Raw genomic sequence first — 27,823 nt, 5'->3', positions numbered from 1 at the left:
TCACTGCTGATGCCTAACTTCACCTTGGGCCGAATGTTGTATGAAGGACTTAAACTGTCTTTAATTCTTATACCACGATCAGGTAGATGTTGTTCTATTTCTCTTCAGAGTTGAGAAAATAAAAACAGAGAGGTTAAGTAACTTGCTGAAAGTGACACAGCTAATTTGCCGCTAGGCAGTGTGACTTCAGAAGTGACACTTTTTTTCAACTTTTATTTTAGATTCCAGAAGTATGTGTGCAGGTTTCTTACAAAGGTGTATTGTGTGATGCCAGGATTGGAGTATGATTGAACTCGTCACCCAGGAAGTGAGCATAGACCCAATAGGTAGTTTTTCACCCCCTGCCTCCCCTCCCTCCCCCTCTAGGAGTCCCCAGTGTCTTTTGTTCTCATATTTATGTCCATGTGTACCCAATGTTAAGCTCTCACTTAGAAGTGAGAACACGTGATGCTTAGTTTCTGTTTCTGCATTAGTTTACTTAGGAGAATAGCCTCCAGCTACATCCATGTTGCTGCAAAGACATGAGTTTGCCCTTTTCTGTGGCTGCCTAGTACTCTGTGGTGTATATGTATCACATTTTCTTTATGTAGTTCACTGTGGATGGGCATGTGAGTTGATTCCATGTCTTTGCTGTTGTGAATAGTGCTGAGTGAATATGCGAGTACATGTGTCTTCTTGGTAGGAGGATTCATTTTGCTTTGAGTATATACTCAGTCACGGGATTGCAGGGTCAAATGGTAATTCAGCTTTTAGTGGAATTATACTTTTTACTCCACCTCCCCCAACTGTTCTTAGTATATGGCAGTGGCTTTTTATTGCCTTTCTCCCTTGTAGGATGCAGCCCTCTGCAGACTGGGCTGCGGCTGTTTGCTGTTGTACCCTCGGCTCCTAGGACAGTGGCTATCACACAGCAGATGCTCAAAGAATCTCTTTGAGACTCAGAGTATGAGGCACTGCACTAGCACGGCCGTCTCATGGGCCCTCACAGCAGTCCTGGGAAGGTGGCCAGCACCCTCTCTAAGAAATGAAGAAACTGAGGTCATGCGTTGACCATGCTCACAAAGTCAGCTGAGGGGAGGTGGCCGGAACTGAACCCACTGTCACTCTGTGCTTCCCTGGGACCCTCTGAGCCCAGGAGCCCCGTACTGCTGTGCAGTGGCAGCCAATGTTGAGTCTTGATGGAGCTGGGGCCCATGTGGCCCACTGACCCTGTGGAAGGCAGTTTTGTGAGTTGGCAGTAGCTGTGTTTGCAGTCGTGATATGTAACAGGAAATGCCATCGTGTTCCTATCATGTGAAGCAAAGTGAGAAATAGGGTCAGAGTAGGAGGCTGAATGGGAGGGAGGGTAGCCAGCCCTACTCCCCACCCTCGCTCACAGGCTGGGAGGAGCGGGAAGGGCGTCTCCCCTCCTCGATTCGGCTGCCCTCTTCTCTGCATTTGCCTGCAGTCTCCCCTCATTCTTCCACGGGCAGGACCAGCTCCTGCTTCATGTTGCTCAGATGTCATCACTTTTCTGCAGAGGGAAAAGAAGAGGCCAGATCAGCATAAGGACCTCGGTGTGGCTGGGCTCTCTCCTGGGGCACCATGTGTGCCTGCACCCCACTGCGGCCTCTCCTGCAGGGCTGGACACCTTCCCTGAGCTGGCAGGAGGTCTGTGGGAGCCCGGGGATTAGCCTTTCTCATCCACTGGCAGGGCTGCCTGCATTCAAGTCCTCTGCCTGCATCTCCCTGCCCTCTCCCTCTGCCGCTCCCATCCCTGCCAGCGCTGGCCCCCTCTGTCTTCCCCACTCTTTCCCATCCTGGCCTCCAGTTTGGATGCCCTCCACATACTTCCCGAGGGCCTGAGAGGACCTTCACTTGAGGTCACTCTGTGTCTCTCTCCAGGCTTTTTCCTGGGATCCCTGAGGGCAGTCTCCTCTCCCCACTGGAACCGGGAAACTGGGGTTGGCCCAGACCTGGCAGTGGAGTCCCAGGTGCCCTGGCTGACTCCGCCCAGGGAGGTCTCCCTCAGAAGCTCCTCCAGGCCTCACCCGTTCCATCCCCGTCTCCTCTCACCCAAGGCCGCGCTGGGGCCAAGTCAGTTGTTAAGTCTACACTACGGTTACCTCAAGGTCCAGTGAAGGTGTTAGCATAGAGCAGAAGCAGATCCGGATTTCAGTTTTTCTTAAAAAGTGACTTTCATATTCTTGCCAGAAGAACAGAATACTTGGTTGGATATATTTTGAGTTTCCGTGGGGTATTTTTTCCTGCCTCTTGCTATGCTTTCTCAAATTGGCTTTTAGTCTAAACAGGTTTTTTTTTTCAAAGTGTTTTCCTCCAAAGAGTAAGAATAATAGGCCTCATAGCTGGGTAGTGTTTTATAGTTTGTGAACTATTTTCTCAGCCTTTGTCAGATCTCATCGTTACACACTCTGTGTGAGATTGGGCACGTGCCATTATTTCCAGCTTAGAGGAGATGAACAAGCCCCGGGGAGCTTCCGTTCTCTGCCCACAATGCGAGTTACTCGGTGGCAGAAGGAGTCCTGGAAGCCAGGTCTCCTCAGTCTCCTTGCCACATCCCTTCTAGGGTGCCATAATTCTGTGTTTCTTGGCTCTGCCCACTCCATCCTCACGCAACTGTCCCCACTCTGCTTTGGTAGAATCATGTTTCCTTGGAGATCACACTAGCCAGAGGCAACTGCTCTGAGCCTAGCACATGATACTCACATAGTCTTCTCGAAGCCTGGGGTCAGGAGCCTGCCCCATCCATCTGCATCCATTTGTCCAGCCCTCAGACAGTTGACACCATTTTCTTTTCTCTTCTGTGACTCTCCTGGAATAGACAACACGGACTGCACAGCAGCCTGCCTTCTGTCTGGGGCTCCCGCTGTGGTCCTGGCCACACTGGGGGCTGCCAGTGACACTGGGAAACTCCCAGGGGACCCCTTCAGGCTTCACGTCATCTGCTCGCTCCCCAGCATCCTGGCCTAGAACACTTTCCAGCCATCAGCTGCATTCCCCAGTGAGGCGTGCAGCCCCTCCCAGGATCAAAGGGCTTCAGCCAAAAGAACGCTTTAACAGGTCCAGAAACCCAGGAGCACCGTTAAGTCAGAAAGCTGAAAAAAGAATGCACCTAATCTCCCCCACATCAATTACTACTATAGATTTGTTAACCTGCATATTATAGGTCCGTAAGGGGGTGGCACAGTTTAAAATCCCTGCAGGGAATCATACCCTGCTATCCCAGATCTTCATCCGGGAAGGAATCTTCGAGATCATTAGGTTGTGGGGTTTTTCTTCTGCAGAGGAGTTAGAGGGTCAGTGTCAGATTGCTGGTTTGCCAGTACCACTGCCTGGAGAAAAGAGCAAAAGAAAGAAGCTTGTTAGTCAACTGTTCAGAGGCACCATGAGACTGCCTATCTTCGTGGGTGGCCCCGTGTTTGGTGCAAGAGATCTCTGGCCTCCAGTAGCAGCTGCCACATAGTAAACAGAGCCGAGATGTCAGGGGTCTTGCTGAAAATGCAGTCAGATGGGCTCTGAATAGAATAAGGCAGGACCCTCTAAGACGGGATGGGGTTCCTCACAGCACCATGCAGGGACGACCTGCAAGATCTTATGAGGGGCTTGTGAAAACTCATTGCTGAGGTCACCATCCTTGACTGGCTGCTGATTGAGAATTTCTGATGCCTGGGATGTGCAGGTTTAACAAGCCCCCAGGTGATCCTGATAGGATTCCTGCCTGAAAATTGCCGGATGAAGGCTCTTTACCCTCCAAGTGATAAAGAAGGGAAAGATTCATCCTGGAAGAACGTCCCTTAGATGAGCGAAGTTTCAGAGGAACACTTAGTTTGTGGAGCACATTATGAAAATGAAGTTCTAGGTCATTTAGAAATGTGTCTGAATTGCAGATTACCTTGTAGGCCTTTCTGGCATATTTCTCCACTTAGACACACAAGACACATCGAATGTCTTTCTAATATGAATAAAGGGGTTTATTTATGCTCATGTTTGAACCTCTCCACTTAATAATCCCATTCTCATTTTGTGTATGAAGGTAGACTGCTTTACAGAAAAATGTAAAGGGCCTGCAGTTCCCTGCTTTGTGGTAAATGGTAACATGCAGTTGAAAGAGGCAGACCTCGTATCCTGATGCATTTGTGGGGAGAATGGCGCAGTTTGACCAGGGCTCCCTTGCGTCGTCAGAAATTAGCCTTCCCTGAGCTGGCGTCTTCCCAGGCTTCCCCTGTGGGGTGTGCGGCCTTCTGTTCTGTCTTGTTGAGGCAGAGCTTCAATCTAGAATCTGTTCACAAACTATGAACAAATCCAACAAAAACAGTAAGCAGTCTTTTGCTCAGAGTTCATGTGCCTTGAGTTGGCAGTGAGGTGCAAGGGGCTGCTCATGTTCTCAGGGGTGCTGTGCCCACAGCTCCGGTCCCCTGTGGCACGTGCACATCCTATGGGTGGGTGGTCTTTGTGGGATGCCACTAGCACTAGCCTAGTACTTTCCAAATGGGAGCTGGAGGGCTGCAGTGCTCAACACGGGATTATCCACGTACAGATTTTCCAGGAAACGCTTTCAGTCCCACACATTCACTGTCTACCCTTGTGGCCGCCTCACCCTCTTTACTTGGTGTTTACCCAGGAATGTGGGTGAGTGGTCCTGTTGGCCTAGAACAGCTGTTCCCAAACTTCGATGGCAGAATGGCTTTCACTTTTAAAATTATTGAGCAGCCCAAAGAGCTTTTGTTTCCATGGATAATTCCTATCAATATTTACCATATTAGCAATTAATTAAAACTGAGATTAGTATGTATTTGATTTGTATTTATTTTTGCATAGCTATAATAAACTCATACATATAAAAATTATTAAAAATGACTGTTTTCCAAAATAAAATGAGAAGTGACACTATTTTTACATTTAAAAGAAAATCTCTTTAATGTCTGATTTAATAGAATCTGCTGAATTTTATTTGCTTCATTTAATCCGTTTTGCTTGTTATTTGAAGCATATAAAGTAAAAGCTGACCTTGCCCAGATCTATACCTGGAAAAGCTGGGGAGGACCTCATGGACCCATAAAAGGCTCTCAGAGACCTCTAGAGGTCTTCAGACTGACCAAACACTGAGAACTGTTGACCTGGAAGAATGTAAAACAGGAAAACAGTGTCTCCCCCAATAGAATTTCATGTAACACTTGGGCTGTGTTACAAAGTCAAATGCGTGCAGCTGTCCTGCGTCTCCCGCTAGTCACGAGCTGAAGGCCAGAGACTCCCGGCTGTTCCCCAGCCTGGTAGTGAACCCGGAGGCCTGTCTCACTGTGGGGTGGGACAGGAAGCTGCATTTGGGAGTCTCATAGAACACACTGGAAGACGTGTATTAGCTTGGCCAGGTTCGTGCAGGACAGGTTTTCTGCATAAAGAAAATCAATGACAGTTTCTGAAATTGCACCCTGGAAGCCTTGACCAGTTTGGGTAATAACAAGAGATTTGAAAGTGTGGTGTGTACAGGTGTTTTGCTGAATCTAGGTAGTGGTGGTAATTGCTGTTATTTAGAATTCAATTCAGTTCTGTTTGTGAGTTCCAAATTTTGTGAAAATTAGTTGCTGGGACATAACTTTCCTTTGTTTCTGGAAGGCTGTCAGAATGCAAGATTTCCTGGCTCATATGCAGTGTTATAGTTGACAGAGGAATGGTTTTGCAAGGTTGCTCCTGTACCTTAAATGTAACTTGTTTTGCATTTGTGCTACAGAACTGTCATAAATGTACCCTTTTGTCCTCTTGTTTGGAAACTGGGATTTTATAATGTGTGTGGTGTATCTGAAGATTATTGCCCATTATTGAACACCATTCATAGCAAACATTAGCATCAGGCATGGTACATGTACTCCCCACTCTGCAAACTATGGGTTCTGTGCCCCTCCCCTCTTTTTTTCTGAGACGGAGTCTCACTCTGTTGCCAGGCTGGAGTGCTGTGGTGCGATCTCAGCTCACTGCAACCTCCGCCTCCCAGGTTCAAGCGATTCTCCTCCCTCAGCCTCCTCAGTCGCTGGGACTACAGGCACGTGCCACCACACTCAGCTAATTTTTATATTTTTAGTAGAGACAGGGTCTCACCATGTTGGCCAGGATGGTCTTGATCTTTTGACCTTGTGGTCCACCCGCCTCAGCCTCCCAGAGTGCTAGGATTACAGGCGTGAGCCACCAAGTCCGGCCAGGTTCTGCTCATTTTTTAAAAGAGGAAGCTAAGGTTCAGGGAAGCTAAGTAGTCCATTCTGAGCTGCACATGCCAGAGGCCATTTTGTACTTACCTCAAATACCATTGAAATAAATGCACATCAGAGAGTTGTTCTTAGCAGAAGGGGCGCTACATGTAATGTTTTACTAGCAAAATGAATGATGTTCAAGCACTGTGGTTGATGAGAAAGGTGTCCAGCCCCTGGCACCAGCAACTCTGGAGCCGCACTTGAGGCCAGTGCCTGTTGGTCCTGGGTCCCCACACTTGATCTGTGTCACCTGACTGTGGGCGGCCTGGCTCTGCTGTCCGATTGCCACAGTGCCCTCCTCTGGTTGAACCTTTCTCGAGAAGTGCTTGTTGGAGGCCTGAGTGCAGAGCATGCGAGAGGCCCTGTGTGGTTTCTGTCACGTGTCAGCTTGCTCATAAAGGTCATAAGTTTGGCAGAATTTGGCCCAAGGTTTGCTTTCTCATAACGTACCACTTGATAGCAAGGCCGGGAGGAAGGTGGCTCTGGCTATTTCTGGAAGCTGCTTAGGGGGCTGCCTCCCCTTAAATTGGTACATAATTTGCAGGGCCTATTGCAAGATGAAAATGGAGAACTCCTTGTTGAAAGATTATTAGGAATTTCAAGGCAGAGATAGCAAAGCATGAAGCCTTGTGTGAGGTCCTTGTAAGCACAGAGCCAGTGACTGCGCAGAACACACACCCATGAAACCAGCCCTGCCCCCACAATCTGACCGCTCTTTTTTTGTTGTTGTTGTTGAGATGGAGTTTCACTCTTGTTGCCCAGGCTGGGGTGCAGTGGTGTGATCTCGGCTCACTGCAACCTCCATCTCCTGGGTTCAAGTGATTCTCCTGCCTCAGCCTCCCAAGTAGCTGGGATTACAAACATGTGCCACCACACCTGGCTAATTTTGTATTTTTTAGTAGAGACGGGGTTTCTCCATATTGGCCAGACTGGTCTTGAACTCCCAACCTCAGGTGATCCGCCCACCTCAGCCTCCCAAAGTTCTAGAATTACAGGCGTGTGCTACCGCTCCTGGCCTCTGACCACTCTTAAGTGGCCAGTTAGCACAGGTCACTCCCCAGCCTGCCAGGCCCACCCTCTTAAGGATGTTTTGAGGCTTAAATACGAAATAGCCACGCTACAAGCAGGGTCAATTAGCGTGAGCTCTGGTTTCTGTGGGAGGTAGTTAGCTAACATGAGAGGGTATGTGATTGGCTAAAACGGTAACACTGACAGATTAAATTCAAAATAACTAAACTTTCCCTGTGTTTCTTTATGCCTCATGACTCCTGCATATTCCGCTACCAGCACCTATTTGATCCCAGAGGGGAGGGGGTGCATTCAGGATGAGACAGGAGCATCAGCAAAAATGCAGAGGTGGGGAAGCCCTCCGTCTTCTTGGAAGCTGAGCCTGCAAGGGGAATGGAATGAAAGAGATTGTGGATATATTTGAGACTATGAGGAAATCCATACACTGGTGTTGCCAAGTACAGAAGCCACCTGTGGCTGTTGAGCCCTTGAGATGTGGCTACTCCAAACTGAGATGTGCTGTCAGTATAAAAATACACTGGATTTCAAAGACCTGGCATGAAAAAAGAATGCATAATGTCTTAGCATTTTTACGTTGATTAATGCTGAAGTAATAATATTTTGTATGTGTTGGGCTAAACAAAATATCTAATTAAAATTAACTTCACCTGTTACTTTCTAATGTAGCTGCTAGAAACTGTTAAATCCTGCGTGGGGGTCGAATTCCAGTTCAGTTCCACCTGCTGCTACCAATTGCTCTACTTGCATACACAAAGACAGACAGACAGACACACACACACACACACACACACACACACCCCCACCCACCCAGAGGAGTCAGAGACCCAGGAGCCCATGCTTCTAGTACCTGGGCTAAGCCCCAGAGTAGAAGATAAAGCTGGGAAGTTGGGTGGGGAGGTGAGTGCACGGAGCTCCAGGCTAACAGAATGAATTTGTTCTTTGAGCACTGGAGAGCTATTGATTGCTTACTAGCAGCAAGGGGACTTGTGCAGGGTATATCTGGGGAAGATTTGTTGGGAAAGAGGTAGAGGATGCAAGAAGTGAATACAGAATGAGAAATCAGGACAATAATTAGGAGACTGTTGCCTTCCTCTTGAATCAAGTTCAGATAAACACATCTGGACTGATTTATAAAGTCTTTCTCAGGAAGCTGAGGAAGAGCCCATGAATGTATGTTCCTCTCTGTGCTGAGACCAATAATTGCAATGAACAATTAACATGTGGCCTAGACGCACCTTTGACCGTGGCTGCTCCAAGCAGGTTCACAGTTCTCACCTGGGTCCAAGCTTGGCCCTGGCTGCCAGCTGCCTGCCTCCAGACCTGTCTTCTCTTAATCGGTTCAAGTACTTTTCTGCTCCCTGGAAACAGGCGCTCCCGTCAGTCACGTTCCAGAGGAGGGGGAAGAGGAACTTGACAAGTATCAGCCACAAAAGCCTCCTGGACAAAAGAAATCTTTTAAGCCTTATTTGAATACCAGCTTTTTGTGAAAATAATCACAATGTTGAGAGCTTTTTTTTTTTTTTTTTTTAACTTTTTGGAAGGTAACTTTTGTGTAAAAGAAAACACCTGCTGCTCCTCAGGCTGTTTCAAAACACTGCCTATGGTTTGAAAGTGCAGAGATCTGCGTGTGGTGTGCAGCATTTACAGGCATAATATGTGAGTCTGGGAAAAACAGATTCAGGGAGTGTTTGCAGCAAGGCAAGGCCTTTTAGCTGCATTTAGATGCTGCTGAGATTGGGGTGGGCGTGAGATGTGGGGTGGAGAGGAAGAGCTGTGTGCGTTCCTCTTGAGTGTAGAAGTTTTATCCAGAGGATTAACAGTTTTCTTGAGATAGAGTTTCGCTCTTGTTGCCCAGGCTGGAGTGCAATGGTACGATCTCAGCTCACTGCAACCTCCACTTCCCATGTTCAAGAGATTCTCCTGCCTCAACTTCCTAAGTAGCCGGAATTACAGGCGCCTGCCACCATGCCCAACTAATTTTTTTGTATTTTTAATAGTGACGGGGTTTCGCCATGTTGGGCAGGATGGTCTCGAACTCCTGACTTCGAGAGTTCGAGACCATCCTGCCCTCAGGTGATCCGCTCGCCCCGGCCTCCCAAAGTGCTAGGATTACAGAGATGAGCCACAGTTAGTAGTGCCCAGCCAACAGTTTTTTCTTTTTTTTTTTTAATTTGAAGTTCGGTTATTTCCAAGACTGAAGGTAGTTCTAATTTCTTTTACCTGTACCTCCACCAAAAAATAAATACATAAATAAACCATGAGTCATTGCTGATTTTTAATTGAAAATGTTATTCCAGGAACAACTGGTTGACATTGTCTGCAGAGGAGGTGGCAAAGACTGATTGATATTATGACCCAGCTTCTAGATATTTTTCTGCTTAATCTGAAGCACATTGGATTTCTGCTTCAATAGGCTTTCTTTTTTGGTTTTTATCACTATGACTAATACGTATTCTTTTCACAGGGCGAACGTTTCCTACACACCCGTACTTCTCTGCCCAGCTTGGAGCAGGACAGCTGTCACTTTACAACATTTTGAAGGCCTACTCACTTCTGGACCAGGAAGTAGGATATTGCCAAGGCCTCAGCTTTGTCGCAGGCATTTTGCTGCTTCATATGAGTGAGGAAGAGGCGTTTAAAATGCTCAAGTTTCTGATGTTTGACATGGGGCTGCGGAAACAGTATCGGCCAGACATGATTATTTTACAGGTAGAGAGCGTTCCTTATGTCTTTAATAGAACAAAATGCTAAGGATGTTTCTTATCCCTCTCCAGGTGTGCCGCAGAGCTCTTTCACCGTCAGGTAACAGTGTAATGTTGTAATGCTGATAAAGGACTCTGTGCTAGGTATTATTCCAAGCGTATCATCTGCACTTTCCTCTAATAACGTAATAGGAAGGCACTGTTCATCAGCTCAATATGTAGGTGGGAAAACTGAGGCTCCAAAGATTACTAAATTGGGCCCAGTCCCACAGCTAGCAAGTGTCAGAGCTGGAATGGAAACCCAGGCCCCTCTGACTCTAGGGCCCTCCCTTTGCCCCTATCAACCATCAGATGATGTCACTCCTACCTCCCAGCCTCTGCATCTGCTCTTCCTCTGCCTCACCGCACCCTCGTCATCTCTGGTTCAGCTCAAATATCACACCCTGGGAGAAGTTCATCTTGCCCACCCTGATGCTGTGTTCCCTACTTCCAGCCGGAGCACACTTCCAGCCGGGGTACCCCATAAGTATTTGTTGAATAAACAGTTTTGTCAGAGAAAACCAAACACAGCAGCGTATTCCAAATACCATGTGCTGCTCTTGCTGCCTTTCAGAGGGAAACCTCTGGATGCTGCTTCAGGAATATTCCTAATTGTTGCTTCAAATGTTGCAGCACGTGTTGATATGTCATTTACCAGTAAGATACTAGGCCTTCAGAGCCTTAGAAAGTATCCTGGGAGGGGGTACATTAGAGCCAAGGACTGACTTTGAGAGCACCACCTTTTGTGATTCAAAATCTTTTCACCTTGACCTGTGCACACGGACCACATGAACACAAATATCACAGACGGAAGTCAGCTCATGCACTGAAGGACTTTGACCACATAACGCTTTCCCCATGTACTCTGAGGGTCTTCCTACATTCCTGGTATTAACTTTAAGGGCAGCTGCCACTAGGCAGTGGAATTTTCGAGTTTTCTGTAATTTATGTAACACACAACTCTTTTGGGGCTTGTGGCTTTGGTTGATTAGACTGTCTTCTACACAGGAGAGCCACAGCTGGTGCTTATGGGATTATATTGTCTGAGCCTCTGAAAATGGTTTTGTTTTCTTTCTCTTAGTTTGGACAGGACACATCCAACTTGGTGCATCTCAGCAGGATTCTGACCCTCTGTAGGTCACTGTTTCTTCTTGAGTCTCAGGCCTCTATAAGGCCTGGAATGCTTGGTGGCTGGCATGAGCTTCCTGCCAGAATCATGCCATTTTCTGAAGTTTGAGTTCCACTTTAGTTGGAAAAAGTTGTGTTTTTTCCTCATCTTAAGATGTACACTTGTCTTCTTGTTTTAACTTGCCAGGGATCTGGATATTCCCTATGTTATACACCAAAAGAAATTATGCTTGTCCTGCCTATTGACAAGTAATTTCAGGGGTCCAGAGGGAATTTCCTAAGTAAACAAGTACAATGCACTGCTATGGAATCATAAGATGTCCCTAATTCAGTCTTAATAGAGAGACTGGCTTCTTATTTCTAATTCCTCCGGGCTTGAGTTTTTGTATTTGTAAGAGAATTTATGAAACATTTGCACAAGACAGATGTTTAGATCTTCTTAGCCAAGGCGTACAAGGGAACAATGAAAAGGAAGTGGTAGAAGAAGTCCCAGCGTTAGCGTCCTGGGCCTACACCCATCCAGTGCCTGGCAGCAGCGGGCACTCGGGAAGTACTTGTTGGAAGAATTAGTAGCTGAGGTCAGTGGATCACAAGCCAGAGAGAATGTTTAAAGTTCTAGTGAGTCTTCTCTTATGCCCACCCTGTAAGCAGTAGGTGTAACTTTTTCGCTGTGGCAGTTCCCTAATTCTCAGCCCCTGTGGCCGTCTTCCCACAGATCCAGATGTACCAGCTCTCGAGGCTGCTTCACGATTACCACAGAGATCTCTACAATCACTTGGAGGAGCACGAGATCGGCCCCAGCCTCTATGCCGCGCCCTGGTTCCTCACCGTGTTTGCCTCACAGTTCCCGCTGGGATTCGTAGCCAGAGTCTTTGGTGAGCATTAGTAAAGAACCAGCCTGCCCCTGTTAGAGGAGAGGCATTTCCTGTCTCTCCATTGTGATTCTTATTCTTATACCCACAGCTCTTAGCAGAACAGGGTATTGTTTGATAGTCTAAGATTAGTCAGGGGTGGGTTTTGTGACTTTGATAATCGCGGGGCTTCCCTCGATCCTTCATCCTGTGGGATGTAGATCTGAGTCCCTCACCAGGATGCCCTCCCTAGAGCAGACGTTTGGAGCCGCAGGTGTGTGCTTCTGATGAATCGCCTTCCTCAGCCACTCTGGGTTGTGAGTGCTCACCAATGCTGACCGTGGGCCTCTGGGCTACTGCCCTTTCTAGATTCCCTTGGCACCTCCTCCTGCTCTTGGCTCTACATTTTCTCCCAAGTCACTCTCTTGGAGACCAGTGTCAAGATCTCGAGTGACAACTCCGTGTCAATGGTGTGCCCTCCCCCCTCAGCCTTGACACCCATGGGCCTCCTGCCCTCATGCTGTGTCTCAGCCGCTGCTACCCCTGTGCCACCGCTGTTTACCTTGGGTGGTTCATGCATAAGACCTGCCTTTATATTCCCAATTCACTTTTTGAGAACGTTGTGAAAGTTAGGTGGGTGTTCGTACACAAAACTTTAACCTGCCTTGGGATGCAGGGATAGGGCCGTCCACGTGCACATTAGGAACCAAGTGGAAGGTGGTCAGCACGGTCAGTTCACGCACAGTTTGTTTTCCCTACTTCAGAATAAAAGTGATATTTTTGACAATTCAGGTTCTTTTTTTTATTGTAAAGGAGGAGGTTACAAAAAAATGATAGTTATTACAGATCAAGCATGTTTTCAAGCATCACTTGACAGCTTAAAAACGTGATCTTTAAAAAATTTGTTTTTAGGGTTAGAGAGCATCTTAAGGGAAATATTTAAAGACACTGAATGTACTACTTGAGGAATGCTCTGGGTAAACATCTTAAATATCCAAATTCTAGAAACCCTAAAATTTGCTTTTTAATGTAAGTGAGCATTTACTCTTCTGCTCTCTTTTCCTTTCACCCAAATACTAGATTTTTATTTTTTCCCATGTTGCTTTACTGGAAGAATTCATGTTCCTTATTTTCTGTCCCTAAAAATATAAAACCACTAAATTAAAATAGATACAAAAAGTTATCTCCTGGTTAAACATATCTTTAGTGAGATTTCATGAAGGTTTATAACATAGTTTAAAAAAAAAAAAGATAACAAATGGTGTGCTTAGTTTACTAACAAAAGAGTTACAGAAACTAAAATCTCAAGCTCCAGGCTTTAAGCTTTCCTGCCAATAACTTCTATGTTTTTGACTTTTCTAACCCTGGAAATTAAAAGAAAATGATTAGTCCACCTTCCTTACATTTTCTCCAGATTTTAGCTATGATTTTCATACAGGGTCATGAAGAGAAGCGGGGATGGAAATGGGGAGGAGGGAGCGCTGTTTGTTAATGGTTTGTAAACAGCTCAAGCATTAAATTACTTGGTTTGTGAAGAAAATTCTCCCAAGGCAACGGGGCTGACCACAGACTGGAGGGGGCTGCGGGGTCATCACTGAGTCATCTCTGCCCTGGGGCCACAGGCACTGGAGCTGCTGCTTGCAGAAAGTTCTGGGACTCTGGAAGAGAAATTTTTCCTTCGATTCATATGGGCAAAAAGACATTAAAAAACAAGCAAACTCCACTTTGGGAATGACAGCCCTTCTGTTGCAGAGTAATTCGAAGCTCTCTGAAGCTCACTCTAATGACTTAATAAATAAAGCCGCAGCCTGTAGAGGTAGGATATTTTTCTGTGGATTCTGTAGGCAGTGGTGAGACTAGGAGTCTCATAAACATTATGGTTAAAGATGCCAGTGTCTACATAATTCCTGGATCCCACAGACTCCTGCTGTGCTAAGTGCGTTGTTGTCCGGCTGGCCAAGGGCTCCTGGGATTGGAGGCAGGAAGTGGGATCTCAAGGCTGCACTGGGTTGTGATGTCACTTCGCAAAAACTGCTTTTACTTTTTTTTTTTTTTCATAGTCCATCTCATCTTTCAGTATTTATAAACAGAAAAGATAGGTTTTTACAAACCATGTCTATTTTTAGCATTGGTGACTTAGAGAATGGTGTATATTTTGCTCCATGATGCAGATAGCTTAGCTTTTTATTTCAAAGCCTGCCATTCAGGCACTACAGTATCTTTTTGGCCCAAGGCCCATTTCATTATAATCCTTTAAGTCTGAACAAACTCTAAAAACACATAGACCTTTGTTGACTGTTCACTAATATATATATATAAGTAAAATATTTCAGTTTGCACCAGCATAGCTCATATACGAGTTAATACATTACCTGGCATCAAGTATGTATCTGCCACTTGGAGGGGCAGCTGCCAGTGACGTGTGCGCCTGAACCTTCACACTGTCGTCACCCCTTGCTGGATGGCAGTCCTTCTGCCTGGTGTCACATAATGTCAGGAGCCCCTTCCTGTATTTTTCTAGTTGGAGTGCAGCAGGGCCCCGGGAGAGATGCTTGCTCTGTTCACTTTCTCATCACATGTACCTTTGGGGGGAAAAAAAATCTTAAAAAACAGGACCTGGCTTGCTTCTGATGGAGGAGGTGGCTGCAGCGTTTGGTCTCTGATGTTTTTCTATAGGATGTGCTGCCAAATAGATGAGGGAGGAGGTGGAGCATAAAAACGAAGGGTTTGGGCCCCGTGCGGTGGCCCACTCCTATAATCCCAGCACTTTGGGAGGCCAAGGTGGGTGGGTCATAAGGTCAGGAATTAAAGACCAGCCTGACCAACATGGTGAAACCCTGTCTCTACTAAAAATACAAAAATTGACCAGGCGTGGTGGCACGCACCTGTAGTCCCAGCTACTCGAGAGGCTGAGGCAGGAGAACCGCTTGAACCTGGGAGGTAGAGGTTGCAGTGAGCCAAGATCACACCACTGCACTCCAGCCTGGGCAACAGTGCGAGACTTTGTGTCAAAAAAATCCCGAAGCTGAACACACAAACAAACGAAAACTAAGGGTTTGGCAAAAAAACATAGAAGCCGCCTGCAGTATAGCAAAGGCTTCATGATGAGAACAGACTGAAAACACAATTGTTTCTGCGGCTAGGAAAATGTCTGGCTACTCAGGTAACATGATGCACGGTGATGATGAGCGTGTGTTCGGTCTGTTTGTGCTGTTGTTCTGCACAGCACTGTCATCAGCCTTCATCCTGCCACTTACGTTACTCCTAGAATGTGGGGGGAGCCACAGCCGGAGGGCCGCAGCTTCCAGGAGAAAGTTGAGAAGGCTCAGCCTTGACAGAGACAAAGGTGGCTGGGAAAGAGATGCAGTGTAAGCTCACAGAGGAAGATTGCGCTTTGACATCTGAGGAGTTTATTTTCTTTTTTTCTTTTTTTTTTTTTTGAGACAGAGTTTTGCTCTTGTTACCCAGGCTGGAGTGCAGTGGCGCGATCTCAGCTCACCGCAACCTCCGTGTCCTGGGTTCAGGCAATTCTCCTGCCTCAGCCTCCTGAGTAGCTGGGATTACAGGCACGCGCCACCATGCCCAGCTAATTTTTTGTATTTTTAGTAGAGACGGGGTTTCACCATGTTGACCAGGATGGTCTCGATCTCTTGACCTCGTGATCCACCCGCCTCGGCCTCCCAAAGTGCTGGGACTACAGGCTTGAGCCACCGCGCCTGGCCCGAGATCTGAGGAGTTTATTTTCAAATCGAGTTCCAATACACAGTAATACAATAAGAGGACTGCTGAAATGGCCTCAAAGAAAAGAAGTTCCTTTGTGTTGTTCTCTGTGAATACAGTGCTGAGTAGTAGAGTCAGCTGAATTCAAGATTCCTCTCTATTTCCTGCCTGATGAAACTTCTTGCCTGTTTCTAGGTGGCTAAAAGGAGAGGAGAGAAGGAAGAGGCCAAAGGAAAGTCCCACCGAAAGGACTTGGGCTGTAGTGTGGTGAGCTAGGCTGCTCTGCCGCACTGCACAGGGTGGCCCTGGCTGTTCACTTTCTCCCAGGGCAGTTTTCAAATGCAGGACATTGGGTCGCTTTTCCAAGGGGAGTTACTGCTTTAAAAAATAAAAAAGATTCCAGAATGTAAATGTATAAGGATATTGGAAGACGTTCTTCCAAATAATTGGTTTGGGGCAGTGGGTTTATAGGAAACATTTTTCCTCACTATTATTTTAAAATTAGATGTAATTTTTAAAATTCCAAAGCCAGAAAAAGGTACACATTCTCTAAAGGATGTCAGTGTTGCCCCCAAGTGTCATCAGAAAATTTAGGAGGCCCTTCCCTCCAAGCAGAGCTTCCTGTGGTCCTTCCTTCAACTGTTCAAGCACACTCCTGCATCGTGCACCCAAATCATCTCCCGATTTAAGACCTCCCCTGCCTCACAGAAGCTTCTGGGGCTGAGCTTTCTCAGGCCTTGGAGGGATGGGCGCTTTGAATGGGAGGAGTGGTGGTGAATGGAGCATCTCTGGCAGCAGGTATTTGGGAGTCCCTGGCATGAATCAATCAGCGTGGTCTCCAAAGGTGGCTTTTCTCTGTCTGACGCTAACTAGCCCTTGCAGGGACCATAGCCATAACCTGCATCTCATTAACGTCACCTCCTTACCAACCCACTGACATACTGAGAAAAGGAACAAAAAGCCTTCAGCGATTCCTACGGTGCTCTGAGGGAAGTTAGAATTGCTTGGCTTGGGCAGAGGCCCCGCTGAACTGGACTTGCCTGCCCATTTGCCCCCCTTCTGCCCTGCACAAGCAGAGCCCCTGCCTTGCCAGCCAGACTGTTTTTCAGGCTCCTACACACCTCTCTCTATTGACGGCCTCTTTTCCTTTTTTTTTTTTTTTCTTTTTGAGACGGTGCTCTGTTGCCAGGCAGGAGTACAGTGGCGCGATCTCAGCTCACTGCAACCTCTGCCTCCTGGGTTCAAGCAATTCTCCTGCCTCAGCCTCCCAAGTAGCTGGGACTACAGGCACATGCCACTGTGCTCAGCTAATTTTTGTATTTTTAGTAGACATGGGGTTTCACCATGTTGGCCAGGATGGTCTTGATCTCTTGACCTCGTGATCCACCCACCTCGGCCTCCCAAAGTGCTGGGATTACAAGCATCAGCCTTTTCCTTTTATTCACAGTATTAATCCCTGAGTTCTGACCTAGGAAGTTTTCACTGGTTCTTCATGCAGTCACCTTCTTGTGGGCTTTTTCTTTCCTCTTTGTTGTCGTAACCCTGGGCATAACTCTACCAAGCCAGAACTCCTTGGTGTCTCTGCAGCGTGTTTGTTGTCCTTTGCTCGTGGCTTAATCTCCAGTGCCTAATACAGTGCCTGGCATGTATTAGATGCCCAATGGATGCTCATTAAGTTAAAGTAGAAGACACTTCTCAGCAGAGTTCTCTTAAGATGTTGTGAATAGCATCAGGAAAGAAAGTTTGTTTTTTAACTGTGTTAAATACAAACAGATCCAATAAAATAAACATGCCCAGGGCTATGTCTTAATTTTTTAACATATCAATAAAGAGACTTTAAAACACATAAACACCCTCTCCCCTCCAAATTTTCTTCTTCTTTCCAGGAAAATCTCAGTTTGGAATCATAGGAAGCACTTACTAGGTTGATTTATTGTAAAAACCAAGATCCTAATAAAACTCAGAAGATCTCTGTTAACCCAAAGAGACTATTGATGTGGCTTGGGTATTTGGTTATGCTCACAAAAGTTTCCCAATAATTATTTATTTTCATTGGCTTAGATGTGGTACTGTACCTAAGTTAAGGCACTTGTCCCTCAGAGAGAAAAGAGACCAAGCTAGAGAAAATCGTGGGTGTGGTAGGGAAAGCCTTTTCCCAGGATCCCTGCAAAAAAGGTCTTATATTTTATTCTGTAAGATGTCCTTAATTTTTGTTCAGCTATAAATGTTCATATATTGAAATGTGTCTAGGAAGTCTTACTGTCTAAACCACTGAAACTTCAAATTTACTTTAGAGTTTTGTTTTGGGATATGTCATTTCGGTTTTAAAATACATCTTTGTTATAGTATTATTTTAGATCTTTTTTCTTTTCTGTAGTGGGGAGTTTATAGGGGTAGACTGTATATTTTATAAACCAGATGTTTCAGAGGAACATTATTCAATTGGCCTACCTTAGTATATGTAACACTTCCCCTAAAAAGCTCAGAGTTCAAAGGCACGGTTAGTTGTCTAGTATATCCTCCCAGCCTCAACAACCAGACCTAAGAAGGAAGTGAAGGATTCATCTTTCCTACTTTCCTGGGGCCACACAGCCATCAGCAGTTGTTATGTTTGTGGAAAGAGTGTGGGCCCTGAGCTGGGTGGGAGAAGCAGGCTGATTTCATTGCTGGGTTGGCTTAGGGCTGCACCCAGCTCAGCTCACATGGCTAATTAAGGGTTTTGTGGCGGTCGAAGGTTGAGGGCTGACCCAGCCGGCAGTCCCCTCGGTCTGTCATTTCTCACTGTGCTTTGTTCAGAAACTACAGGGATTCGGTTTCCCATTTGCACAGCAGCATCCAGCCTTTGCTTTTCTGTTTCTTCCGGCTTTTAAATGTTCTCATATTAACCATCTAGAGAGAGGCTTCCTGCGGGAGATTCTTCCTCTCACCTGCCTTTGCTTTCCTTGATTTGATGAAATTTACAACTTCTTTCTCTCTTCCATTATCTTTCAGCCAAAAGAGTGAAAAGAAATACTGATACTTGCCTCTAGTGATATTTCTACTCCAATTTTTAAAATTGTTTTTTCTAATATTATTATTCTAGTTATTTGGTAACCTACCTCAATTTAGTCACTCAATAGTTATTGTGGCTCTGCTTTAACCCCAGGACATTTGACTCTTTTTTTCCCCAGCAGCTTCAACTCTATGAGGAAGAGGAGACAGGGCTGGGCTTGCTGCTCAGCTGGCTGTCCTGGCCAGTGCCCTCCCTCTTACTCTGCAGTCTGTATAGGAATTGCATCCATTCAGCCAGCCACTCTAACAACAAAATATGGCCAGAACTAGAGAGTAACCTTGACAAAGTTTTTGAACTCTTCAGAGGGAAAAATGTTATTTATTCCATTATCATGTTAAAAATCAGTAAACTTATATTTAATAATGTACTTTTGCATTTGTACAGCTCTTTTACGTTTTTTAAAGGTCTGAATTCTATTCCTTATTTCCAAATACAGGAAACAGAAACACTTATCTTAATTTCTGATGCCTTATCTATAAAAATCTTTTAGCTTGACCCATAAAAACATGTTTTAGTATCTCCTTTAAAACCCTGGAGCATTCCTGGAAAAATAGACTAATAAAAACTTTCTCCTTTTCCCAGTTTAACTTTTGAAGCATGTTTGAATTTTATTTTCAGAGTAAAACATTATTTTTAATGTTTATGTACTTCTATTTGCAATACTGTCTTGACAACACCATCTGAGCTATCAGGCCCCAAAAATGAAATAAAGTTTGGAGTTTGGGGTTATGTCTCCCACCCTCCTCCTCTGTGATGTGTGGAAGAGGCAGTGGAGTGGTATTGCGTGAGAAACTGGCCTGGTTTAACTTTCTGCGTTTTTGTGTTTTCTCAGATATGATTTTTCTTCAGGGAACAGAGGTCATATTTAAAGTGGCTTTAAGTCTGTTGGGAAGCCATAAGCCCTTGATTCTGCAGCATGAAAACCTAGAAACCATAGTTGACTTTATAAAAAACACGCTACCCAACCTGGGCTTGGTACAGATGGAAAAGACCATCAATCAGGTATGAGTCAGTCCAAACTTTGCAAACGCTTAAGCCACCCTCGACATGTAGAAACTTAAATCTCTCTTGAGCAGGAACTGTTTCCACTTTGTGTTCTGAACAGCATTCTGCACGATGCCTGGCATGGAGAGGCATATGCATGGAATGATCGTGAGTGTGTGTGTTGTGCGTGTCGTGGCGAAATGCCACCTAGGAAACATGGTGGCAATGCTTAGGTCTAAAAACCAGCACAAGTTATCTGTGGTTTCTTACATTTAAGAGACTTCGGCTCTAGTAGCTTGTTCTTTTGAAATAAATATACTAATGTAGCATCGGGTTTTATACATTGAGTGCTTTGATTTTTTTGTTGTGTGTTAAATGGTATTAATTAGAATTTTCTCAAAATAATTCTTTGATAACAAAGTTATGATAGGGAACATATATTCGATGAATTTGTTTTGTGATTTTTTTTTTTTCTGAATTCAGTTCGATATCTGTGGCTTCAGCACCTCTGGTTTCAGTATACAATAGAACCATTACCCTCTGACATGTTAAAGGCTGGGAGGTGAGTTTTACTAGGAATTACAGCTAGACTAGATGGTGAAAATGCCCTGGGCTGGTCATGGGAGCAGATTTTCATCCTGTACAGTATAAGGAGGAACCTTCTAGTAATGGCTGCTGATGATGGAGAACTACACTGCTTAGCAGAGAAAGGGGCACCATTGGAAGTGTCCAGAGGCCGGGTAGCTATGAAAGCACTGGAAGGGATTTCATCATCATTGAGTCACTGCAGAGTCAGCAGTCAGGCCTCTTGTACGCCTGGAACCCGCACCAGATAGTCGTGTGCCGCTTACCAATAGTGATAAGTTCTGAAAAATGCATCATTAGGTGATTTCATCATTGTGCAAACATCATGAAGTATACTTAAACCCAAGTGGTGTAGCCTACTACACACCTAGACAAGTTGTTCCTAGGCCCTACAAATCTGTACAGCATGTGACTGTACTGAACACTGTCGGTAATTGTAACACAAGAGGAACTATTTGTGTATCTAAACATAACTAAACATAGAAAAGGTACAATAAAAACATGGTAGTATAATCTTATGGGACTACCATTATATACACAGTCCACCATTGACCAAAGTGTTGTAACGCAACACACAACTGTGTAATGAAAACATAGAGCAATTGGGTAAAAAAAGAATGGTAAAATAAAGCTATTTTTGAAAAAAATCCCTACTGTGGAGATTTCTGGTAGTCCTAACAGAATCCATGATTCCAGTGGATTGCATCCAAATGCAGTGTTTGCGATTTTCATTTGCTGCCGCACCTTCGGTGTTAGGCACAGAAAAAGATGCAAGTCTGGCCTGCAAAAAAAGAGAAGGTTTCATACCAGTTGTTACCTTTGGATTTCTTTTTGCACATTGCATATGCCTTTATGAAAGAGCAATTTTTTTTCCATTGTGCATGCATCTTTAAGTGATAGCCTCTCCATCTCCTTTCCTTCCCTGGCACATTATTCTTGATGTGGATAGCTTTGGCTTGTTGCGGCCTTGCTCTTTGCCAGGCTGGGTGGGCACTAGATATACACATGATCCCACTCAGTCATGGCCGCACTCCTGAGAGGCTATAAAGTGATTCACTAACTGACCCACAGCCACTCTGCTGCAAAGTAGAAAGGTGGGGATTCAAACTCAAGTCCCTCTCACCTCAGAGTGATTTCACAGGTCTCCTGCACTGCCGAGCGCCTCTCTGCAGGTCATTTAATTTGGAGTTTTTCGCTACTAGCATTAGTAGGGAAGTCAGCGAATACCGACTTCTCCACCCTTTTGATTCTTGGATTTCTGGCATTTTCATTCATTCTTTCAGACATTCCCTTCTTATAGCTTTTGTTGCATGTACTTAGTTTTACAGCTACTAGTGCAGACCCCGAGAGCCTTGGTTGCCTAGACTGAGAGCTGTTTCCAGTGCCCAGCATGTCACCTTGCTTCCAGCCCCCGGCCATCCCAGCTGACATTGTTTACCTCCTGAGTATTGAGCACCAGAAAAAAACCCCATTTTCTCCAAAAAAACAAAAAATAAAACTTACTGAGTATACTTAGGATACGTCAGGTGTTCTTTCAGTGCTGGAAGGGTGGAAACGGACGCAGCATGGGAAGAGAACAGCTGTGTGTACCTGAATTGTGTCAGGCCACCATTTGGTTATTTGGAAGTTGCCATTCGTTGTTCCACTGACTTTTTTTTTTTTTTTTTTTTAGACTGAGTCTTGCTCTGCTGCCCAGGCTGGAGTGCAGGGTGCGATCTCAGCTCACTGCAACCTCTGTCTCCTGAGCTCAAGCATTCTCGTGCCTCAGCTTCCTGAGTAGCTGGGATTATAGGTGTGCACCACCATGGTCAGCTAATTTTTGTATTTTAGTAGAGACAGGGTGCTGTAGTCTTAAATTCTACACAGAAAGCAGACTCGGGGTGCAGCATGATTCCTCTGCAGCCTTAGGGAACCCCAGGCCCGAATCTTGGGGGTCTTCAGAGTAGTAGTAAGGGATGCTTCCATTGCAAATGGTGGAGCATCCTACCCTGTGTACAGATGGGCTGGGGCGGAAGGTGAGGGCATCTGGGTGGTCCTCTGTGATAGCTGTGGCTCCATTTCATTAAATGCCCTCCCTATATAGATAGTCTCAGCCTGAGCAACTGGGACACACCCTGGATCCTGGATGGAAGAGAAGGTGGCTAAGGACAGGACTCTGGAGCTCTGGCTCAATGTGGACAGGCTGGAAACAGCCAGGGAGGGCAATTCTAAAGGTGACAGAGTCCAGGGCAGAAGACCAAGGGCGTCTGAAGCCTTTGTGGCAGTGTACTTACCGAAGGAACTGTCCAATGAATAAACCATAAATGTCTTCTGACCCAAGAAGGGAAACTTGAAATAATTAGAAACAAAGGAAAGGGAGGCTGGTGTTGTAGTCTTGTCACAGTGGGTGCCGTGTGGCTGTGAAGCCTCAGCTCAGTTTAAGGAAGAAGAGGAAGGGTGGTTTTGGGAAGCAGGGTAAAATAGCCTATTTTCAGCATTCTTTAGGCTCCACTCAGAGCACGGCCTCAGCCCAGCATTGTCATATCATGTCAGAGCTTGTTAGAAACGCAGCATCTGGGGCCCCACCCCAGACCTGCTGAATCAGAATCTGCATTTTAGCGAGATCCCAGGGGATTCACATGCACACAAACAGCTGAGAAACCCTGCTGTGGGCAACTCTGAGAGCAACACCATGAACAGAGGAATCCCTGTTCCCGTTGAGCCTACAGGTTAGAAAACAGGGTTCCTGTGTTCAGAAGACACACCTCAAAATCAGGGGCAGAGGTGCCTCTTCTGCCTGTGGGGGAACCGTCACTTCTTAGGCAAGTTTGTACCATGGAAAAGGAGTTGTTTTGTAAAGGAACAAGCTGGTGCCATCCGAGGAGGGTGGGGTGTGGCATGGCGGGGAGAAGTGGTTTACCACTGGCATTCTTGAAAATCGCTCACATGTGGTGGTAATAACAAGCAGACGGACTTTTAGTGGGTTTTATTATTATTTTTGTAATTCACTACAGACAGCGCGCCCTCGTGATACCGGGCTGCTTGCTCCCACTCTGCAGCCTTGGTATGACAATGGGACCAGCAGGTTAGAGGCCAGGGGTTAAGAAGACGGAAGCTCTGTGGCAAGTTCTGCAAACCATCGGGGTTCATGACTTTATTAATCAGTGTCTGTGGACAGTGAAGAGAAATGCTGAGTCTGTAATAGCAAATGAGCCAAGAACATACACAATTCACCAAAGAGGAGACATCCAGTAAACAAGTATCTGGGAAAATATTTGGCTTTGTGTGTAATTTAAACTCATGTAACATATAATGCTTGACCCTACTAGATCAACAGAAAGATATTTCTTAATGCCAGTACCCAGCCCCGAGGGTAAACTGTATCCAGAACATTAGCATGTGGCAGTGCACATTGCTTATTCGCTCTTGGGAGGCAATTTGGCGATACATATCCCAAGCCAGTAAAATATTCATACCCTTTGACTCAGTCATCCCATTTCTTGGAATGTATCCTCAGGAAATTATCCAAAATATGAGGGAAGCCATATGTATAAGGATATTCTCCTAGACTTGTCATTTATAATAACAGAAACTTGGAAGTAACTAGATGTCTAACACTTGATGACTGGATTAATATGGGTATGGTATGTTAAGCTGGTAGAATACCCATGAAGCCAGTTTTTTATGGCAACATGAAAAAGCTCTTATTTGATACAATGTTTAAAGGAGAAGTGGAATAGGAAATTTTATGTTGGTTATGTTTATAACTAGAAAGACATTCTTTTAGGAAAGATTAAAGGAAATATAACTAGATGTAAAAGTTGTATTTGGTAGTTTTTTATTTTTCAAGCTTCCTATAATGTAGCTCTAGTGCTTCAGTAACTCAAAATAGTTTTATCTTTTCAGCAAAACATCAAAAATGTGGAAATAGGTTATTCCTACTTTGGCAAGCAGAAAAGAAATTTCCGTCAGTACCAAAATTCTGGAACTTGCCTGAAAACCTTGAAGAACCTGAGAGCCAGTATGATGGGAAGGCTCTAGCTCCCCGGTAATTACAACCTAGTGGAATTGCTCTGAGATGGACCGGGAAGAAAGAAGATGAGAGCCAGTCCCCCTTGCAGAGGGGCCGGGTACCTGGCAGCCTTATGTAGTGACCGGTGCTCAGGGAATGGCTTAGGCAGGACCCCGGGGAAGGCGGGTGCTGCACCTGTCCAGCCTCAGGAGCGACTCAGACAAGATAGGAAAACACCTTAAAGTGTATGTGTCCTGTTTTCCCATCAACACCTAGTTTTTGTCTTTTTTATTTCCTCTGAGACAACATACCAAAGGATTAGGTTTTTGATGTGAGGCCTTCCTGCTCTTCTTCTGGCTGAACACTGCTTCTGGCAGTGGATCACTTGTGCCCTCTAAGTGTGCAGGGACAGGCACCCCCCCCCCATCTTCTTTTCTTTCCCCAAGTAATTAGCCCAAGGGCTGAAAGTGACGTTCAGTGACCAAGGTTCTCCTTTGACCACCAGTCTCGTACTGCCATGGTTTGGGATAAATTCGGGGGCATAACTGCAGAATGAAGGGCCGTAAGAGTCTTGGCAGTCAGGAGATCATCAGGCAATTAAGCAAAGATGATTGCGACCTGGGGTGGTTCCTGGAGATTAATGGAGGCCTGGAAGAGTTTATGGCTTTGGGCACAGCTGACAGCCATTAACTTAACACCGAACATCCATCTGTAGGAAAGACCAGAGGTTTTGTTCCTAGGCTTTCCAGGTTAGGAGATCATTTAAAAATAAATCTTTGTGGAAGAAAAAAAGTAATTGTGTACATGATATTCATTCAGCACAATATTTATAATTATACATGAGTGCCAAACAATCTCAGTTTTAACATTTGCGGTTTTTACTGTTCAGACTATTCAGAAGTTCCATGATGTGGCATCCATTGATGACGGCTTGGCTGAGGTTGAAATGTGAGGGGTTTGTGGCAGGTGTGTGGAAGCAGATCCCTTAGCTATGAGAGCGCCTGCCCAACCTACCAGGCATGTGCTGGGAGCATCCATGAGTTGCCTTGTTTAATTCTCGCAGCTGTCCTGGGAGGTGGCTGCCATGTGCCCCAGGTGGGAGGCCAGGAACTGTGGCTGAGAGGTTAAGTAGCTAGCTCAAGTCATTCACAGAGTCGCCAGTAAAGCCCTGATTTTAAGGCTGACTCAAAGCCTCTGAGCCAGTTACCTCGGTTGTCAAATGGAGATAATAATCCCTGCTGACCTCGCTGTGGCTCTGAGGGACAAAAGAGAATCAGTTCAATCCGGTAAACAATTCTCTCTCTCCCGCCTACGCTCCTCACACACATGCACACACACGCCACAGATAGAATGGATTTTAGTTTTTAGACATCAAATGACTTTTGTGCCTTATTGGTATTATCCACTGAATTAAATCAAAAACAGCAAGCTGAAAAATTAGTCTCAAGGAAGACAAAATAGGATTGTTGGGAATGGTGAGAAAGTAAACCTGGTTTTTGAAAATTGATTCCAGGGAAGCTAGGCTAGCTTGAATGCTAATAGGGTGCCATCAGAAGAGGGAGTTTTACACGGATTTTTAAAAACATTGGAGCAGCTTAAAGAAATGCAGTAGAGAGGCAGTTTCTGCCCTTTTAAAGTCTGACTTCATGCTCTGAATGTGTGTCCTGATCTTGCAGGGTTGTTTTTTTTTTAAGATGGTCCCAGCTTGACTGCATTCTCAGATCCATCAGATAAACGCTGGGGCTTCACTGCTGTGCTGAGAGCCCCCAGCCCCTGGGGTTCTCTTTCAGAAACAACTGGAAAGAAAGGAAATGCCTTGGGCAGCAGCAGCTGTCTTCTGACTCCCCTTTCCGCCCTGCTTTCCTTACCAAGAGAAAGTACAGACATGAACAGCTTGAGTCACTTGTGCACTTTGGGGTTGTTTTTCACACGTGTGGTGTTTTCATCACCATTACTATTGTGGGAAAGAAGACAGCTCAGGCCTTGTTCCGTATTCACTCATCAGTGTGGGTGACATTTGGGTTTTGGCTCATTTCTGCATATTTGTGTGCAAAGGAGAGTTTTTTAGTAAACAGTCCGATTACTTAGCTGTTCTTGTAACTCTGAAAACCCAACTGAACTATAATTAAACTTTGACTCGGTGACTGTGCAAATAGGGCTACAATTCTTTTGTTTCTTTTCTCCTTTTAACCAACAGTTGATGTATCTAACATCACAGAATTTTCGGCAAAACGAAGTCGTGAAATAAGAACCAAAAATACATTTTTATTAGTTTTTTAAAATGAGAGATTTTTTTTTTTGGCTTTTTGAAGATGAGTATCAAAAACCTGCACTTAATGTTACCTTCAAATTATTTCTAGATGTTTCTTATATCCTTTTGTCCCAAGTAAAATTATTACCTTCTCAGCACATAGTTTTTCTTATCACTTTTAGTACCAAGTGTAGAGCGAAGCATAAAGGAGACGCTTCACAGGTGTGCCCTGACGTGACGGCAGGCACCTGCCTATACGTGTGGGGTTTTTCTCCATTTTAGTACCTGATGACTTTTCTTTCTATAACAGGTATTTGAGATGGACATTGCTAAACAGTTGCAAGCTTACGAAGTTGAGTACCATGTGCTTCAAGAAGAACTGATCGATTCCTCCCCTCTCAGTGACAACCAAAGAATGGATAAATTAGAGAAAACCAACAGCAGCTTACGCAAACAGAACCTTGACCTCCTTGAACAGTTGCAGGTAGAGCATGTTTATAAAGCACCTTCCTGAATCACAGATATAATATGGTAGTTCATTAACTCACCAAAGGCAACAGCAGGCTGGGCTTTCCCATGACCAGAGGACCTTTCCCACCCTGATCAGTTTATAGTTGCGATCAAAGGTATCCCGGGAGAATGGGTCCTTTTCATTATGGAGCAGACAGATTGTCCTCTGCTGAGGTCAGACAGACCCAGAGCTTTCTGAGAGTCTGTTTCTGCACTGAACTCTTTTAGGAGACAGGCCCAGAGATGAACTTGGATTCAGGGTGCTATGGCCCATTAGCTGAATGCCAGCAGTTGTCATTACTCAAAGAGAATCTAAGAGCTTTAACTTCAATGAGCAAAACCAGCTAGGTCCAGAGGGACAGTAAAGGAGGAAGGTAACACAGAAATATGCATAACAAACCGGAGTAGATCATAATTCTTTGTGAGTCCTTGGTGCATATACAAAGACTTGATGCATGAAGGTCTCACTTCTCCCCTCTAGAAGCTTCCATTTCAACATGGATACACTCAGGTGCTGACATACAGAAGAAAGACCAGTTGAGACTGTGCACGAGGGAGAGCAAGCAGTGCAAGTGCTGAGGTGCAGCATGGAGATTGGAGCTGGCCAGGTCCCGTGTCATCCCCCTACCCACCCATCACCCAGGCACACTGCCACAAAGAACACCTAACTGTGGAGTGCAGTTCTCTTGTCAATCACATGGCATACAGCAACCATATGTTCTTTTTTTTTTTTTTTTTT

The 27,823-nt window shown here is 45.2% G+C and overlaps 1 protein-coding gene across 1 annotated transcript in view; it reads left to right on the top strand.

Annotated features, from left to right (window-relative positions):
- Positions 1 to 27,823, top strand: part of TBC1D1 (TBC1 domain family member 1) — a 241,899-nt gene that overhangs the window by 208,962 nt on the left and 5,114 nt on the right. The window contains exons 18-21 of the mRNA XM_017527240.2: positions 9,736 to 9,980; positions 11,856 to 12,015; positions 19,596 to 19,765; positions 26,885 to 27,058. Of these exons, the coding sequence (XP_017382729.1) occupies positions 9,736 to 9,980; positions 11,856 to 12,015; positions 19,596 to 19,765; positions 26,885 to 27,058 (749 nt within the window). The remainder of the gene's footprint in view (positions 1 to 9,735; positions 9,981 to 11,855; positions 12,016 to 19,595; positions 19,766 to 26,884; positions 27,059 to 27,823) is intronic.

Source organism: Cebus imitator, unplaced genomic scaffold (genome assembly GCF_001604975.1).
Source record: "Cebus imitator isolate Cc_AM_T3 unplaced genomic scaffold, Cebus_imitator-1.0 Scaffold47, whole genome shotgun sequence".
In the NCBI taxonomy this organism is placed as follows: domain Eukaryota; kingdom Metazoa; phylum Chordata; class Mammalia; order Primates; family Cebidae; genus Cebus; species Cebus imitator.
Note: the sequence above shows the minus strand (reverse complement) of the source record. Positions and strands in the feature narration are given on the sequence as shown.